General features: G+C 41.3%; 1 protein-coding gene across 3 annotated transcripts in view; it reads left to right on the forward strand.

Annotated features, from left to right (window-relative positions):
* The window catches only part of Ap1ar (adaptor related protein complex 1 associated regulatory protein), a 32,896-nt gene extending 15,671 nt beyond the window's left edge, over positions 1–17,225 (forward strand). Inside the window, exons 2-10 of one of the 3 annotated variants that reach the window (XM_063260635.1) lie at positions 4,392–4,440; positions 5,798–5,824; positions 7,727–7,752; positions 8,950–9,046; positions 10,141–10,239; positions 11,852–11,994; positions 12,802–12,875; positions 13,595–13,723; positions 15,451–17,225. In XM_063260635.1, the coding sequence (XP_063116705.1) occupies positions 4,392–4,440; positions 5,798–5,824; positions 7,727–7,752; positions 8,950–9,046; positions 10,141–10,239; positions 11,852–11,994; positions 12,802–12,875; positions 13,595–13,723; positions 15,451–15,716 (910 nt within the window). In that variant the 3' untranslated portion in view covers positions 15,717–17,225. The remainder of the gene's footprint in view (positions 1–4,391; positions 4,441–5,797; positions 5,825–7,726; positions 7,753–8,949; positions 9,047–10,140; positions 10,240–11,851; positions 11,995–12,801; positions 12,876–13,594; positions 13,724–15,450) is intronic. The other 2 variants (XM_003468002.5, XM_005002902.4) reach the window with 2 other exon arrangements.
* The last annotated feature ends 432 nt before the right edge of the window (positions 17,226–17,657 follow it).

Consider the following 17,657-nt stretch of genomic DNA (forward strand, 5'->3'; position numbering starts at 1 on the left):
TAAGCCTTCCTCTGTACCCCAAGAGTAGACTTGTTCCATTCTTTCAGAATGATTAGAAGAAAATTCTTTAAAGCAGTCAGCATCTGGTTGTATTAATAATAACATATGCCCACGTCTGGGAGGTTGGATTGCTGAAGTTGCCATCTTTGTCTCTAGCCAGCGCACCTTGGGACAGGAAGAGAAAGTCAGAAATTTCCTGAGTTCAAAGCGAGGAAGGGAAGTGCTTTTCCTATCTGGCACTGGAAGCAGCCTTGGGGCTAATTATAGGAAGCGCCCTTCAGGAACTTTTTAGTTGATGTTTCTATTACTGTTGTAGATTTGGAATCGGAATCAAGGACTCTCACCCAAATGCTTAGCTTTGGTAAATCCCAAGCTCTAGGCATCTAAAAATATAAACCTCTTGTCTTTCTCATTTCCAGAAATGACAACTCCATTCGCTAACTATGTAGGCCTGAAACTTGGGCGACATCCTTGACAGGAACTGCCACTTCGCATACATTAGTGAACTCTCAGTGTTTGCAGCCACTTTTCATTACCGCCCCTTCTGTTCCCTTACCCACACCAGCAACGCTTCTCTGCTGTTCCATTACAGTAGCTTTCCTGTTGGCCCTTTGAAACAGACCAGCTTGTCAGTTCATGATCCTACTGTGAAGTTCTTAGTGTTGCTGATACGTCCTTGAAGAATGAGAGCGTGGTTTGTGTGCTGTCCTAGGGAGGAGCAGATGGGAATATCAGTGCTGTCAAAACTGTTGGGAACAAGGTTGAGTAGAACTTTTGTCGCATGGATCAGACTGACAGTACCTGAATGTCGACATCCAAAATGTAAGGAAAAACGCCTCATGGTTGATTCAGCAGAAGACTGTGTAAGAAGGACTCCTGCCTTCAGAAATTAACTTCAGTTTAGACAAGGTTTTAAATCAAATCCTGATTTTACATGGAGTACAGGAGATAGAGGAAGAAGATACAGCACCAAGAGGAAAAGTAACAGCCAAACCCAGAAAATGAGAAATTCTTCAGGACAAGCAACATAATTTCTGTGACATCCAATAGCATGGAAACAGGCAGGGATACAGGGGGACGGTGTGATGCACACAGGTCTAAAAAGTCGGTGAACGCAGCACCCGCTGTCAAGCTCCCGAGTCAGGCCGACCCTACAGAAGGAGAACTGGGAAATGGCAGTATGAGTGAGACATCAGAAGACTTTTAAGGAATTCTTTTTAATTGTGCTAAATGTAGTAACATGCCAAGTAGGCTTTTAAGGTTCTTAGTGATCAGAGATGCAAACTGAGATAAGTGTAAGAGAGCATGCCTGCCCCCGCCCTAGCAGCTCCACGAGAGTGGTGTAAACGAAACCTGGAAAATGGTGACTTTCTAAGCAGGGCGAGGTGTGCAATGCAGTCAGTGATACTCTTCTCTCTGCCTTTGTGCATACTTGAAAGTTTCACGTTGGGAATTTTTTTTTAAAGTTAATGTAAAAAACCAGACTCTTCTGTGAGTTCTCAGACAGTACGGCCGGAGCTGCTGTGTGGCTGCAGGGCCTGGCCAACTGGGTCTGTTCACCTCTCTCTCCCAGCTGTCCTGATGCTTTCACCTCCTGACCCCAAGGAGCCATGCATCGTTTCACTGCAGGGATATCTGCATTTGCTTTTCCTTGATTTACAGTTCTTTTCCTCCAGGTATCTGGCAAATTTCCTTGGAATCTTAGCTCCTATTATACTGTCTTTTTTTTTTTTTTTTTTAAATTTATGAGACAGGGTTTCACATTGTAGTCCAGACTGGCCTTGAACTCACAGTCCTTCTGCCTCAGCCTTGGAATGCTGAGTTTACAGTTGCACCTGCACACCCAGCTCTGGCTGTCCTGGTCAGAAAGGCCTGCCACCAGAGGACTGCATCCCCCCCACACCAAGGCCTGCTGGCTGACTGGAGGTTTTTTTTGTATGTGTGTGTGTGCTGTGCCATTACCCCAGGCACGCCTCCTTTGTGCTCAAGAACCCTCGAGCCCAAAGCCTCTGCCACTTATGGAGTCTGAGGCTGGGATTCATGCGGATCCGTTTTATTCTCCTGACTGCCCCACTTCTTTCCCTTCCCTAGAAGGAGCAGCCAGGGACCAGAGGAGCAGTCAGGAGAGCCCACAGCAAACACTCAGAGCTTTAAACAGCCAGCAGGGGGAATGCCTGGCACTGTTGCTTCATCTCTGAGATCTGAAATGAACCTTTCAAACAGTGGGCTGTTGATCACTTAAAGTGTGTATTGCATAGAAGATTCAGAAAAATATGTGGAAAGCTAGGGTTTTTATATGGCTGAAAATTGGCAAAGTATCCGTGACCAAATTTAATATTTAGTGCACTTGTCCAGGCACTAGCAGTATTTACCTGAGTAGAAATAAACATCTATAATTCATATATATATATATATAAAATATTATATTATCTATTCACTTATTTTCAGGTAAGTCCAGGTTAAAGGTTTTTTGCTGAAACCTTGCCCCTGAATTTGCCAAACTGAATATTTAACTTCTCAGTGGAACCCTAGCATTTGTGGTAGTAGCAGTCAGTATGGGCCCTTTGTAAGGGCTCGGTCTAATTGATAATAAAGGGCAAGTTCGAATTGCTTTCTGCACTTACCCTGTGTTTGTTCCATTTTATTCATCATTATTGCTTAGCCACCTGCTTGTGTATCAGTCAGGACCTGCTGTAAGTGGGAGATAGATCCCGCGTGGTTGCTCAGTTTCTCGGTGGTAGCAGTTTCCTAACAGGGCAGGGACACAGTGGTCCTTGGAGACACAGTGTGGCCACGTTTGGTCGCTCTTCTTTGGCTGCTGTGGATTGTCAGGTTGTCGGGAAATGGTCAGGAACGCAGTGGGCGTGGAGAGAATGGACAAGTAGGGAAGCTTCCACAGCACAACTCTTCTGGCTTCCCCTGGAGTCACGTGTGCACACCCACATTAAGCTTCAGCAGAGTCCGCCTTGCTGCCGGCGGTACCCACAGTGCTGCAGATCGCTCCCTGCTACAGCCTCGCACTGGGTGTCAGGCCTTGTTCCTGCCCATGGCCTACATCTGGCCACTCAGTGTCGCTGAACTAATTTCATTATTCACCCACACCATCAGGAAGGTGGGGAGAGGGGCACAGTCATCAGAGGCAGCCTTTTCATTCAGGAAAGGGTGCTGGTTGCAGGAAGAAAAGCACAGAATGTCAGGAGCAGGAGCCCCAGTCCAGTGTTCCCCCAAGTGAGGGTTACAGCTCCCGGCCGGGGAGCCGAGGCTTTGGCCCTTGGGCTGCCTTTACCTTGGCTGGAGCACTGAGTGTAGAATCGCCCTAGGCTGTGTGCAGAGCCTATGTGAGTATGAGCAGTGAGACTGCCAGGCTGCAGGCAGGAATTAATAAGCAACCATTTGTTTTTCTAGCGTTACCAGTGTACAAATAACAATGTGAAATTTCTTTATGAAATAACACAAACCGAAGTTTAATAATTAATAAAAACATACATTTCTGCTGAGAGACAGATGAGGACTATAGCAGGAAAAGTAGCCCTCTGCAGTGCGATGGCGGTGTTTATTCTTTGCACAGGACAGCCTGGTGTTCTATCTGCCAACCTGTCGGCTCCTCATGCACATCTACCTGTATCCTGATGCATTCTGCCCTGCCCTAGCCCAGGCATCCCCCTGCTTCTTAAAGGGGTGCGTTATGTGCTGAGAACAGGAGTCCTCAGTGGGCCGCTGGGGCCCTCCTGCCTCAGTACCCATGTGTTCAGCCCGTCCTGAGCCCTGCACGCTGAGGACAGGCAGGCACAGTAGAAGAGGCATCGGGCTGCGGGGGGGGGGGGGTTCTGTGGTGAGAGCAGAAGAGGCTGAGTAGCAGCAAAGGCAGTATTCAGTCCTGGCTGAAAAATTAATGGACTTGGCTAATGTGTGTATGCTCTGTGTTTCTTCTCTTCTATGTGTGGGTATGGGAAGAAAATAAAAGGCTTCCTGGGATATATATGGCCCTATTGGAGGCAATTAGTCTTCACATACTGTGTATCTCTTTAGATTTTTCAAATGTTTTACATATGTTTGACAAAATCGAGGGCATACCCTTACCTAATATTTAACCCTTTTTAATGAGATAATTTTCTGGATACAGTGAAAATGAAATAAATTTTAAAACAATTCTGTTCTATTATAAGTATTATGTAAATTAATATACTGCAGGTTTAATAAGTATAAATATCAAATGCATAATGACATTTAAAAATCTGGACTGTTTTCAGAGGTAGATGTGGTGGTTCCTTTTTATAAATGTAAGGTACTGTATATTAGAGAGTGTAAAGTTGCCCTCGAAGAAATACTTTTATGCCATCACATTAGAGCCGGTAGTGACTTTTAAAGTGCTTCTCTGTTTTTATCCCCAGATCCAAATACTTTAGAACATGTTCCAGGGGTGAGCACTTGACTATAGAGGTAAGTAGAGTCATGACTTGGATGCCCTCTTAGAAGGCAAAAGGGATTCCTTGTATTCTAACTAAGTGGAAAAAGTTTAGACCATGTTTCCTATGGATTGTTTATGTTTCAGTCACATTGATTCCGGTAAAGAGCAAGAGAAGGGGAGGCAGGGAGAAGCTTGCAGATTGAGGCCCTGGTCTTGTGAGAGGTCTGGTTTGGCCTCAGCAGAGGGGTGTGGGTGGGCCCGGCTGTACCAGTGGCTCCCAAGGCCGCAAGGCTGCAGACCAGGCTGGCCTCCCTGTAGGAGGGTTCAGTGCAGCATGAGCATGAGCAGCGGTGTGGCGAGAGGCAGCCCTGCGGTTCTGCGAAACACCTGTAGTAGCTCCTACCTCAACCGACCCCTCCGCCCTGCTCTTGAAGAATGCTGATTCACTTCTTGCTGCATCTCTTTCCAAGCAGACAGTAGTCACCTCGTTTTCTGGATGAGAAATCGGAGCTTACAAAAATAGAGATATTGGGCCATGTTTTACAACCCGTGAGCAGCACAAAATAATTTTCAATCCAAAACTATCTGCTGCCAAGCTTGACCACTGTACTTCAGTGCCTTCTGTATTAAATAAGCATGTAAACTAGGAACTCGGTTTGTAAGCAATCACAAAGCAATAAAAAAAAAATGAACTGAGTTTAATAATTTTGCACAACTTTGTTATCCCTTAGATTCTTGAGTTTTCTAAACCTTTGAATTCATTTAAATAATATTAACAATAAAACTCGTTTTTCTTTCAGGTGGTTATTTGTATTTAAAATAGAGATATTTTAATAATATAATTTAATAGTTATGATTTCTTATTAGGTCATTTGACAAAATAGCATTTGTCACATTCTAATTACATTTTCACATTCCTGTTCCTAGGAAGACATTGTGTTTGGGCATAGTAAATACTAGTAGACTGAGTAAATAATTATATGCATGAATAGATAATGATAAACATTTAGAAAAATTTTATTTGGGTATCTTTTTAGTTCTTATTTGTTAATTTTCCTCTCTATGATATTCATTTGTTCTGAACTCAAAGGAAGTGAAAAATTCTGGTTCTATAGGTTAAAATGCCTCTATGAAATAGTCAATTCAGGTGAAAGCTTCAGTTTGTAATATAGTTTCTGCTTTCTGTTGAATATTGCCATAAATACAAATAGTATATACTTGCCTTGGCTATTTTATAGGACTGCTGAATATATCAAACTAGTGGATGTACAAAAGGCACTTAAATACGCTATCTTATAAAATAAAATTATTACTTTTAAGGTGAATAAAGTAACAGTATCTTGCTAGATAAGTGTCCCTCCTAAGACTTATTTTCTTGTTCTTTCACAGTTTGAGAATCTAGTAGAAAGTGATGAAGTAAGTATTTGCGTTGTGATATGAAACTCATTATTCTAACAATTATGTTTTAAATTTTATTTTAGAATTTAAAAATTTTTTTGTCCTCCCATGTCATTTCCTAATTTATCATTTCTTAATTTTTACTAATTTATATTTGCAAGGATTCAGAATTTTTAACATTACACTACATAGAAGTTTTAATTCTTTTATAGAACTCAGGAAACTTCCAAAAGGGGTGCTTCTACCATCTCTCCCTTAGATAGATAAAATACTCAACTAGAGGGGATGCTTTCTGCAAGCACAGTTCTTAGGGGTTTCTGCAGTGTGGTCGATGCCTGTTCATTCTGCAGTCCCTTCTGGCTGTATGCATATGCCAGCATGCAGTATGGTGATTTTCTGCATCTTATTTCCTCTAAAACTCAGTTTTAAGATGCATACTAAGGACGAGAAGTGTTCCAAGATGAAAAAAGATAACTTTAGAACCAGTGAAACGTGCCGCATCTTAGGCATGCCATAGTTAGGAGAACAGCATTAGTTGATGTGCAATTTCCAGCTTCACCAAGCTGATCATCAGCCCGTGTGCCAATCGCTAACCCCGCTGGGCCCACTCTCCGCCTCGCACAGTTCTTAAGCTAACAGAACTGTGGCTTTGACGCTTTTAATTTTCTAAGGGAAGAGGAAAATGCATGAAGACTTTAAACATTAAATTATTTTGTAGTCAGGTATTTCTCAGAACAGGTATGGGTATTAGTCTCAGAATATATAGCATGATACAATTTCTGAGAACTACTGTTAAACAAAATGATCTAACTTGTTCAACTCACCATTTCCCAAAGCCATTTGGGTGTAAATCCCTTTTAAAAGCATGCATATTTATTATTTAATAGGCATGTTTGGGAAACTATCTCAGCCTTTTGTTTCCCTGTAAAATAACACCCAATGCTTTATGAAGCGGAGCTTCCGCCTCTTCTCAGAGATCACTTTGGTCTCTGTGTCTTGCTCTTTAAGTAAGCAAACACAGGACATGACATTGTTAACCCTTCGGGGAAGGGCGCTTTCAGCCTCCAGACTACTTCCTCTCAGCATGGAAGACTTGCAGTTGCTTGTTTTTTCTAAGCTATTTTTTATTTCGTTGGTTAAGTTTTCTTTTTCTTTGTACTTGTTTTTCCTAAGCAGTCTTTTCTTCTTCATTTCGCACTTTGCTCCTGAGTTAGTGACTGTCATTCTACACCCTGGCACGCTTTCCTGGGTTAGCGTTTCATTCCTGCGCTTCGCACAGCCACGTGTGCATTGACGGCCACACATGCTCACCATGTTTTATGTGTGTCCCTGTCTAACGCCTCTTCCGTGGCATTCGTGGTTGACTCAGTCACTGTGAACGCTGCCTGGACGACACCTAACTCCTCCGCAGCACATAGCTCAGGACCACGATGAGGCGGAGGTCGGCCTGCCTGTGTGCACCGAGGCTGCAGACCGTGGTCAAGTGCGTGCCCAGGGCCGTGGACAAGAGCGCAGGGAGCTGCCTAGCTGCTGGACACAGCCGAGTGGCGCTGGGAGACAGGGCGGAGGCCACCCTCCTGTGGGGTGCGCCGCGCAGGGCAGCCAGTGGGTATAGGATGGGGTGCTTTGGGGTTCACTGTGCATAAGAGACCGCCAGTGGGGAGGCCTTGCACCCCTACTCCCGCAGCCCAGGGCCCTCCTATGGGAAGCTGGCATCTGTCAGGAAAAACACGGAGAATCCAACTGAACTTTGACACTAAAAAATAGTACAATTAAAAATTTTTTTCAATTTCAAACACTTTTAATAATGATAAAGATAGGTTAGTACAAAATTTTTGGTTTAAATAGAAATTTTATTGTTTTGCCTGATAAATTCAGCTAGTGAAATTTCTTTAATCATTTTCATTAATTTTTGTGCAGGGGGAGAGCCCAGGAAGCAGTCACAGGTAAGGCTTAAGAAAAACTTGTATGTGAACTTTGAGTATTCTGAGAATTTAGATTTTATCATTTGCTTTCCTAAGTTTTTCAACTTTATCCTCCCTTCCTTATAGCCTTCTAAAAACTTGTTCTATTATTCATGCTTTTTTGTCACCTAAAACCTTGATACTATAAGTAGCCCTCTAACATACAGTTAAAATTGCACATACTACTTGTAGAAGACACATCAGTCTTAATTCCAGAGACTATTTCCATGCACTGTTTCATGTCTGAATTAAGTCCCTTAGGGTGTCAGCTTAGCACATGCTTCTTAAGCAGCCATGTGCCAGGCATCGTGCCAGGCCCTGGGATTTAAACATCAGACATGTAAATGTGTCTACATTAGAAGATGTCCTGGAAATAGAGCCCCAGAGGTGCTGTTTCAGTGTGAGGTGGTCAAGTTAATTAAAAAGCATTTATAGGACCCTCTGGGAAACCTGGGAAGAGAGGCCCCTTGCCCAGGAAGTATGCAGAGAGGATGGCAAGGGGGTACTTCTCAGCGAATGCTGCCTGTACTGATCAGCAGGCTGGCTGAGCTGAGCTCTACAACAGAGACAGTGCACACAGAGCATGAAGAATGAGTGGGTGGGGGCTTGCAGAAGCTGTGGGGTGCTGAAGGGCATGAGGGTGCCACTGTAGTGGTCAGCACAGAATATGCGCAGGGCTGAGGGCCACACTGCTAGGTGTTCTCTTGCATCTGCAGCAGGTCATCATGGGAGTGGCCCAGGCGCTGTGTGAGTGTCGCAGTGAAGGAGGCCACTGGCCGCAGCTGGACAGGTGTGTGCCTGTGGCAAGTGTGGGTTCTGTGAGGCCAGGAGGGGTAAACAGGAGCTGCAGGCTCTGGCCGCGAGGCGCTGTGATTAACAGTGTCCCGGAGCTGCTCTCAGATGGGGACTCGGCTGAGAGACGGAGGTCAGGTGGCTGGAGTGCAGCTGTGGAATGGAAGCCGAATTGCATTTCTGAACACAGGGCAGTAGAGCCAAATAGCCAGAAACCTCTGGCCCAGGACTATGTTTTTAACTGGAAAGTTGTATTACAATGTATCCTGTAATTATAGTAGCAAATCACATTAACACAGTTTTGATAGTAAACTTTCAGAATTTCACTGGCTATAGTTTCTTTCTTCTTTCTTTTCCCTGCCTCCTTTTTTTTATTTTAATCTATAGGCCTCTTACTGAGGAAGAAATTATTGACCTACGAGAGAGGCATTATGATTCTATTGCTGAAAAGCAGAAAGATCTTGATAAGAAAATCCAAAAAGAGGTAAGTAGTCGTTTATGTAGCTTATATTGTGTTATCATAAAGCTTGTTTTTTATAAGGGTGAGTTGTAACTAAATAGTATATTGCATAAATTATCCCAGGCCATCATAATTTTTTAGTTTGGCTTAATTTATCAAAGATTTTTACATGCAAAAAAAATAAGGATTAACAAAGTAAATTCATCTAAGAATAATTTGTTAGTTCATAATTGTGAGATACTAACAAGAATATCTGCCTTTGTGTTTAAAACAACTTTTAAAATAGTGTTTCACAGTAAATGGTATTTAACCTTTTGTTTGTCTTGGGTTTATTTGTTCTTAGTGGATCAAATATTTCTAATAATCATAAATGTTATATTTATTTAACATATTTATGGAAATAGCCTGAAACTATAGTTTTTTCTATCACTAAACTAATTGGAATTAGTTGAGTGCACCATACATTTAAAAACTGTTTTAGTACCAGTTGGTAATTTTAGATGTATGAACTTTAAGGCACACGGTAGATACTAAAATTATTCTAAAATGTCAAAATTTGATTTTTAAGTTAAATTTGACATGCAGTAACTGTCACTAAAGCACCATGTTATGAATAGCAAGAATTTAAATTGGAACATAACTGCTTAGCAGTCTCATAGTAACAGAGTAAAGGAGACATGAGCATAGTGCCAGTCAGGAGAGACGTGGACTTCGTGAGCACTTGGCTCTCGTGGGTGGATGGTGATGCAGTCGGCCTTAGTTGTAAAGATTTTTACCGAGGAGGCCAGCACCATTAACCTGACTCGCGATGTAGGTCCTAGAATGGTTATTCAAAGTGAACATCATTGCAAATTCCAGAGAAAGAAACAGAATGTGTTTTTATAAATTAGATGCTGCTGTTTTTCAGAACTCAATTCCCTTACTGTCGTATCATCTGGGTCCTTTTTAGAAAAGGAACAATTGAGGCAAACACAGAAACACCGATTTTGATATGTTTTGTAGCCATCAGTTATTTTTTAATGATTTGTTTTTTATTTTAATAATGCAGACATTTTCTGTGGAGAGCAGCTAGACAGGTTCTGGTTTCTGTTAATCCTTATTGTTTTGTTCATGCACAGTTAGCCTTACAAGAGGAGAAGTTAAGACTAGAAGAAGAAGCTTTATACGCTGCACAGCGTGAAGCAGCCAGGGCAGCCAAGCAGCGAAAGCTCGAGGAGGTGAGGAGGAGACCCCAGCACACGGCTGCTTTTCTCCTTACCTTCTTGGACAGATCCCATTGGGGACTTTTCCCAGGGTCAAGGGCTGCTTGCTTAACACTGACCGTATCTATGCATCTATTCTTTGGCATTTTAAGGCAAATTAATCAATCTTTAACCCCTGGAAATAACATCAAAATCACATGCTTGTTACAGAATGCTGCTTAGCTTTAAAACAGAAGCTAATACCTGTTTATCCTAACAGTAAAGTTTAGTACTGTAAAATTCAGTATTCTTTTGGAAAAATACACTTTCAGAGGAAAAAGGTTTCAAAACAAATATACGTCCCAAAGTATTGTACTGTATTTTTGAGAGTTTCTGAAATCAGTTCCTTTACTTGGTGCAATTTCTTATGGTGTACTTAGAATAAAATGAGCTGTACACGTCTGCCCTGCAGGGCTATTCGCACTCCTCATCTTTATGCTGTTGTGTCTTGGGAGGTCGAGAGTTTGGGTGTTCAAGGAAGGAAGCAGTTTACCCTGTCTTTCCATGCTGTGTGGGAAGATGGCATTGGCACAGCCCGGCAGCTGTATATAACAAACCTTGCAGAGCCCTGCCTGAGCGCAGGGGCTGCTCTAAGAAGTTTATTTGCACTCAACCCTCACAGCAGTCTCAGGAGAAAGCGTGGTTTTTATGTTCGTTTTACAGAGGCGGGGCCTCAGGGACAGATAGGTGGCAGCCCTGAGACCCTGCTGCTGAGACACAGGAGCGGGAGACCCCCCTCTGTCATGCTGTTATGTGACCTCCTCCATGTAAACTGTGTGTGCTTTTTCTTTTCACTCCCCTAGTTGTGTATGTGCATTTGCACACGTGTGTGGTAGCAGGGTATGCAGCATATAAATTATACAGAGACATTTATTTTCGTATGTATATTCTAAATAGAAAGTTTAAAGATTGTAAAGAAGTTCTGCCTTCTACAAAGTAACAATGGTTTTGCAAGGGGTTTTTAGTTATAACAGAGGCACTATTTCTACTACAATAAATTCTCTACTGCTGCCTTTTAGAAACTGAAGTATTTCTATTCAGCATCCATTTGAACAGTTTCCTGAGTCCTGAGTTCTCACTTCCTGACTACACATTTGCCCTCAGAACATGCAATCTGCACAGCATGCACTCACACTCACACTTGCACCATCCCAGTTCGCTGGTTTTTCCATCCAAAACCTGACTTTGCAGCCACCTGTGAGTTCTGGGAGAGGCGACAGAGGTGATGCGTGCCTGGGAAGTAGGGTTTGTGATGTCGGGGCTAAGCGGGCCGCCTTAGACCAGTTCTGTTCCCATGATCGGTGCTTCCGTTGATTGCCCCTACTTCACACTGACTAGCCCGAGTTACTGTTTTACCTGTTCCTTTCTTACCCTTCACCCTTTCAGCACTGGAAGTGCATAGGTACACTAAGAATGCTGAGGACACCAGTTCTTATCTGTTCAAAAGCTAACTTCAAAACCTGTGAATAGCCTAAGCACTTTGGACATAGACACTGATAAATTAAGTACAATTCTATCCATAAGTAAGAGGATGTCAAAGTGAATAGTGACCAGTTGAAGAGCTTCAACAAGATAACTTTGTTTCTAGAAACTAGGAAAAAAAACATGCATGAGCCATTCAGAAAATACAATTTTGCAACAGAGTGACTTTTATATTATTATATCTCCAAAGCAAGAAAGACAGAGAGTTGTGCAGCAGTATCATCCGTCAAGCAGTGGTGACCATCAAAGGTAAATAATGAATGAGCAGTTCCTCTTCCCTGTGTGGTAAAAACTGTTATCTGCAAAGGGAACACCTTGCACCTCAGGGTGTTTGAAACTCTATTCATGTTTATGTGGTCCCTAAAAGTCACAAGGCGTGAGATGTGGCTCCAAGCGGAGCCCCAGGCTCAATCTCCAGCACAAAATAAAACAAAAATTAACTTGCTTTTCTAAGGTACTGTCTCAGGAAATACAGACAGAATTTTTCTCTAAATTGAGAGGTGATCACTTATTTAAATGACCTCAGTGAGTCTTGAAAAGTGGTCGCTGAAGGCTGGGTATGGTGTACATGTTTATAATCCCAGAACTTGGGAAGCTGATGTAAGCTGGAGGCCAGCCTGGACTACAAAATGAGTTCAAGGCCAGCCTGAACTGCACAGTGAAACCTCGAAAAGCAGTCACATAAAGGGACACAGTAGCCAGTTGCTTTGCGTAAAGCATGTGTAATCACAGCTATTGGTGTTCTCAGCTGTTTTCTTATGACCAAGTTAATGAGCGATTGTTTATTGGGAGAGACATGCCAGCATCACATTTCTACAGGGAGCCAACTTGAAGAACCAAGCTAAGCTTTAGAGTTTTGACTTCAGAATTAATCAAAATCTGAGTACTTTCAGTTTCATGCTGACAGTGAGAACATTGAGAGCTGTTCTTGTTGGATTATCCTGATTGTGTCATCCTTGTGAATTTGAGAGATAGGCCTTCAGACCAGGTCACACTTGAGCATTCATTATGTTTTCCTTACTAGGATTATAATCTTATAATTCATTTTTATTACAGTTCAGCACCAGAAGATGACTTTGAATCTTGTATGAGAAATATAAAGTCACAGTATGAAGTTTTTCGAAGTAGCAGTAAGTGTTTTAAAATATTCTCTGTTTTCAGTTTACTTTATGCCACATTAAAGAGAGGACTGGGGATCGTGCCTCTTTTCCTGTAGAGCTTCTTGCCCTTCGGTTTGTATTGCCCAGAGAAGTCAGGGAAGTAGCTGTGAATTACACAGTGATCATCTTTCCTTCTGGAAAAGGAGTTGGAGCAGGGATTGCCTCAGGCTGCTGTGCAGATCCAGGGCAGGGAGTCAGGTACTATGCGGATCACAGCAAAGGAGGTAGGAGGAAAGAGGACAGAAGCCTACTTACTTTATTTACGACAGAGTCATTTACAAGACTGAAGTATTTCCTCAAGTTTTGAAGTCACAACTCCTACGTCCTGTGCTGCTGGGAAGCAAAAACATAGGCACAGTTCATTTTAAAAATGCTGGCTACCTTTCAGGTGTTTCATGTTTTTAGGGTTTTTTTTTGTCTCTCTGTTTAATTGGCTATTAGAAGCATTACTTGGATTCATCATATTTGAAAAGCTTAATTCACTCAAATTTGCATGTCTATTCTTAGATAGGAAAAAAAAAGGCCTTTATACTACTCCTTCCAGAGACGTACCAATGTAATGACTTCAGTAATTGTTTCTTTTGAAATCAGAAAGCATAGTAATATTTGGAGAGATAATTACTATAAAAGAAGATAGCTTTGTGGTGAAACAGCAGTGACAACATGTAATTGTGTTTGGGGTGTTCCAGGACTCTCTTCAGATGCCACCGTGTTGACACCAAATACAGAAAGCAGCTGTGACTTACTAACTAAAACAAAATCCACCAGTGGAAATGATGACAACACGTCCTTAGACCTGGAGTGGGAAGATGAAGAAGGTATTTTATAATTCGCTTTTACCTGGAGAGTTTAATCTGTATGGATTTGTGTAAATATCTGTTGTTTAAACTGAAATTAATGAAAACTAAATGTAAACATATTTCTACATTGTTAATTGCATTAGTAATTATCATTTGTTGGTAAATGGTTTGACTTTTACTATTTCTTGAGAGTGAAAATAAAACGGTAAGGTTTTTTATAATCCTTCACATATGACTCAGTATGAGGGATTACTGCCCCCTTGTGGGCAGTTTAAAGCCAAAGTCAGTTTCACTTTGGAGTCATCATAAATTAGCAATTTTATGATTAGTTATTTTAGTAGAACAAATGCCCTTATTCAGATATGAGTTTCAATCTTAGCTGGCATGTCTTCCTACTTCTAGACTACTTAACTTCTCTAAACTACAGTTCATTAAAAAAGGAAAGAATAAATCTAACCTGAAAAGATAATTTTCCACTACTATGTGTATTTGATATCTAACTTGCTTGGCATATAACAGCCAATTAAAAAAGAGATGACTAAGTAAATGAATGAATATTGTGAGGATAAGGCAAGCCAGTGCAGAGTGTGGCACAATCCAGCACTTGAAACTGTAGCTCTTTTGTTTTGCTTTGTATTTTCAAGGAGATTTGATAGAATGGGGCTCAGCTTCTCATTTTCATGATAGGAAACAGGAAATAGAACAAGAATGGCTCAATTATATAAGATAAAACTTTGAGAAAAATAATTAGCATCAACTGTTTCATAGACCTTGAGATAGAATAGGCCTTGGATAGCCTGTGGTCATGCTCATTTGTTTATCTGGAAAGAAACACATTCAGGAAACTTGGATATCCTTATCAGAGAAATTAACTTGTTCATTCTTCTCAGTTGAACACCATTTCTTCAGTCCTATACTTACTTTATTACATATTTGGATTTCAGTCATCAGACTTACATTTATTCTGATAAATTTTTACCTCCTATTGATTTATGTTCATAATTTATCAACAACATCTGTATTCTTACGGTACTGTTAGGATATAGTTAGGCTTTGGAACAAGACTAAATGAATTAAAACTCTTTCCCAGGGCTGGAATGTAGGTCAGTGATAGAGCACTTCCTAAGCATACACAAGGCCTTGGATTAAATACCCAGCACTACCAAAAAGGAAGAGAAGAGAAATTCTTACCCTACTGCTTTATAACTGTGTGACCTTGCACAAATCACTGACCTCTCTGCCCCCATTCCTCAGGTCTGTAATGGGGTTAATGGGACTAGAGAGCCGCTGAGGATTAAATCACTAATAAACTTGAAGTGCATGCAATATTAATAGGAACCCAGTAAGTGCTGGGAAGGCGTATGTTGTTAGCATCTCGAGGGTGAGTGTCATTCTCCGGAAACTGCAATCATCATCTGGGTAGGGAAGGACTTTTGGCAGACAGACTGATTTGGCCATGGAAGACTTACTAGCATTTGAAAACCTCCGTCCATTCTGTTTGATTCATGGCTCCTTAGCACCTTTGTGTTATGTGGTCAGTGTTGCCTCAGAGCTATCCCTTGGTGAATGCTTACCTCTTATAGCTCAAGATTGGACCCCAGAAGCTTGCCCCAAGAGGGGCTCTTCAGGGCTACAGGGCAAATCGAGACTGACAGTAAAAACAATAGCAACAACTGTACAATAATCGGAGGCTTTTAATATGTTTTGTCTTTACTGAGACATTTTGCACTCCATTCAAACCGCAGGGATGAACAGGATGCTTCCAGTGAGAGAGCGCTCCAAGACGGAGGAGGACATCCTGCGGGCAGCGCTGAAGTGCGGAGGCAGGAAGGCCGGGAGTAACCCCACCTCTGCCTCGGACGACTCCAATGGGCTGGAGTGGGAGAACGACTTCGTTAGCGCCGAGGTGGATGATAACGGCAATTCTGAGTATTCTGGATTTGTAAATCCCGTATTGGAACTGTCTGATTCTGGCATCAAACACTCAGATACCGATCAGCAGATTCGATAGTGCAAAATTGTTTGACCCCCGTTCTTCAGTTTTGACCAAATGTTAAAACCCAACCGGAATGGACCTGTGGTCTGTAAGGGCAGTGAGGCGCTGCCCTGGAAATGTTTATTTGATTAGGAAGGTGTAAAAATGGTCAGACAGATCTGAACTGCTTCAGAATTAAGTGCAATTTTATCATCTGCCTTCTGCATTTTAAGACCAATTTAATAATTCTGTCATGTTATCAGTTAAATTTCTAATAACTCTTATAGCATTCCTGTTCACTCTTGTAGGTTTTCACATTTTAAAATCTTTATTAATTTTACTTGGAGTGCTTTTCCCCACCTATCTCTTTATCTGTGGTGAAAATGTTACAGTATTTTTGATGAATTCTCAGCAGATGTGAGGGGGCATCTCGGGGTGGGGTAGTCAGGGTCACATTTGGGATGGTTCCCTTTTCTAGCAGTGCTGATTCTAGGACTGCTCAGAATTCCATTATCCAGTTAGAAGCACAATTGATTTGAGTCGATGACCTAAGAAATGCTGAAGGATCAGTTTCTTTCTACATTTGTATGTCCTAGTACAATGGTGTTGATTCAGTCAGAACAAAATACAAAAACAAGCATTCGGTTTGGATGTTTTAGGTTGTTAATAAAAAATCTATACTTACGCTCACCTATACTGCTTTTAAATTGCTGTATTAAGTTTTTAGGTGTCATTATTTTTTTACTTCTGTATTTCCAATGAGTGATCTTAGATTTTACACAGAACATTATTCTCCAAATGATTTAAGAAAGGAAAACATAAAAAGGTAATACGGGTATTTAAACTAAATAAAATCCTTTCTGGTATGAAAGGTCCTACCGATTTATTATGCTTCCCTGTGCCTTGTAGTACAAGGTGCTTTGCTGCAGTGGAAGTAAACGTATCACTATGTATAACTGCATTTTGTGGTAGACAGTTCAACTCTCTGCTCTAAGTTAAGCATCAGTATAAAAGCTGGGGATGTTAAAACACCCCTAACTGCTTTCCTTGATTTTGCTGAGGATTTCAATAAGCAAGGTTTTTTTCCTTAGTACGGTTTTTCTGTTCCTTCTTTTGCAACAGTTATAGTGCATGTTCTCAAAAATACAGGAAGATCCAGAAATAAATAGTAATTTAAAGTTCCTGCTGTTTTAAAAAATTCACATGGCCCTTTCAATATTTGAAGTTCTAGGCAATGACAACTGTATTTTTATTTTGTCCTTTTTAAAAATCTGGTAGAAATAAATATGACACTTTAATATGTAAATACAGTAATGCTGTTATTTATATGTCTTAAGTTATAGCTGTGTCCCTGGAAATATTTAAAGGTACTTTCTTCACATTGCTTGGGTTAACGCTTTCTACGGTTTATACACATCAGATGTATATTTTTGGTTGGCATAAGCTACTATTGTAATTTTTTTGTTGTTGTTCATAAAGAATTTTCTGATGGACTGGTAACTTCTCAAGGATTGTGAATAAACACATTTTTACATTTAAAAATAAGTTGATTTTTAATTACTGGTTTTACTCTAAAAATGCAGATATAACTCCAAACTTATTTTATAGACCTGATATGAAAACCAAAAGTAAATTAGGAAAAGAAGGTGGAACTAAACTTGAAATGTTGTAATTACTAAGATATACAATTAAATTTTTGCTTTATAAAAAACACTAGAAATATTTCTCGAGCAGACCCTGGAGCTGGATGTTGGAAACAGCAGTAAAAATACCACACATGCCCCTGGTGAGAGAACATGCAGTGATGGATTACAGTCAGTCAGAAAGCACACGAGGCGGCAGCTGGGGCTCACAGGGCCGGGGGCTGCTCCTGACAGGACAGGGCAGCCTCCCCCAGAATGCTGAAGCGTGAACCCAGCCAGGTACGAGGGCCTGGCAAGCTCGGGCTATGAGGTGGGTAGAGCTGGTCATGGTTAT

The sequence above is a fragment of the Cavia porcellus genome, unplaced genomic scaffold, assembly GCF_034190915.1.
Source record: "Cavia porcellus strain 051 isolate PalLab524CR breed Dunkin Hartley unplaced genomic scaffold, mCavPor4.1 scaffold_14, whole genome shotgun sequence".
Classification (NCBI taxonomy): Eukaryota; Metazoa; Chordata; class Mammalia; order Rodentia; family Caviidae; genus Cavia; species Cavia porcellus.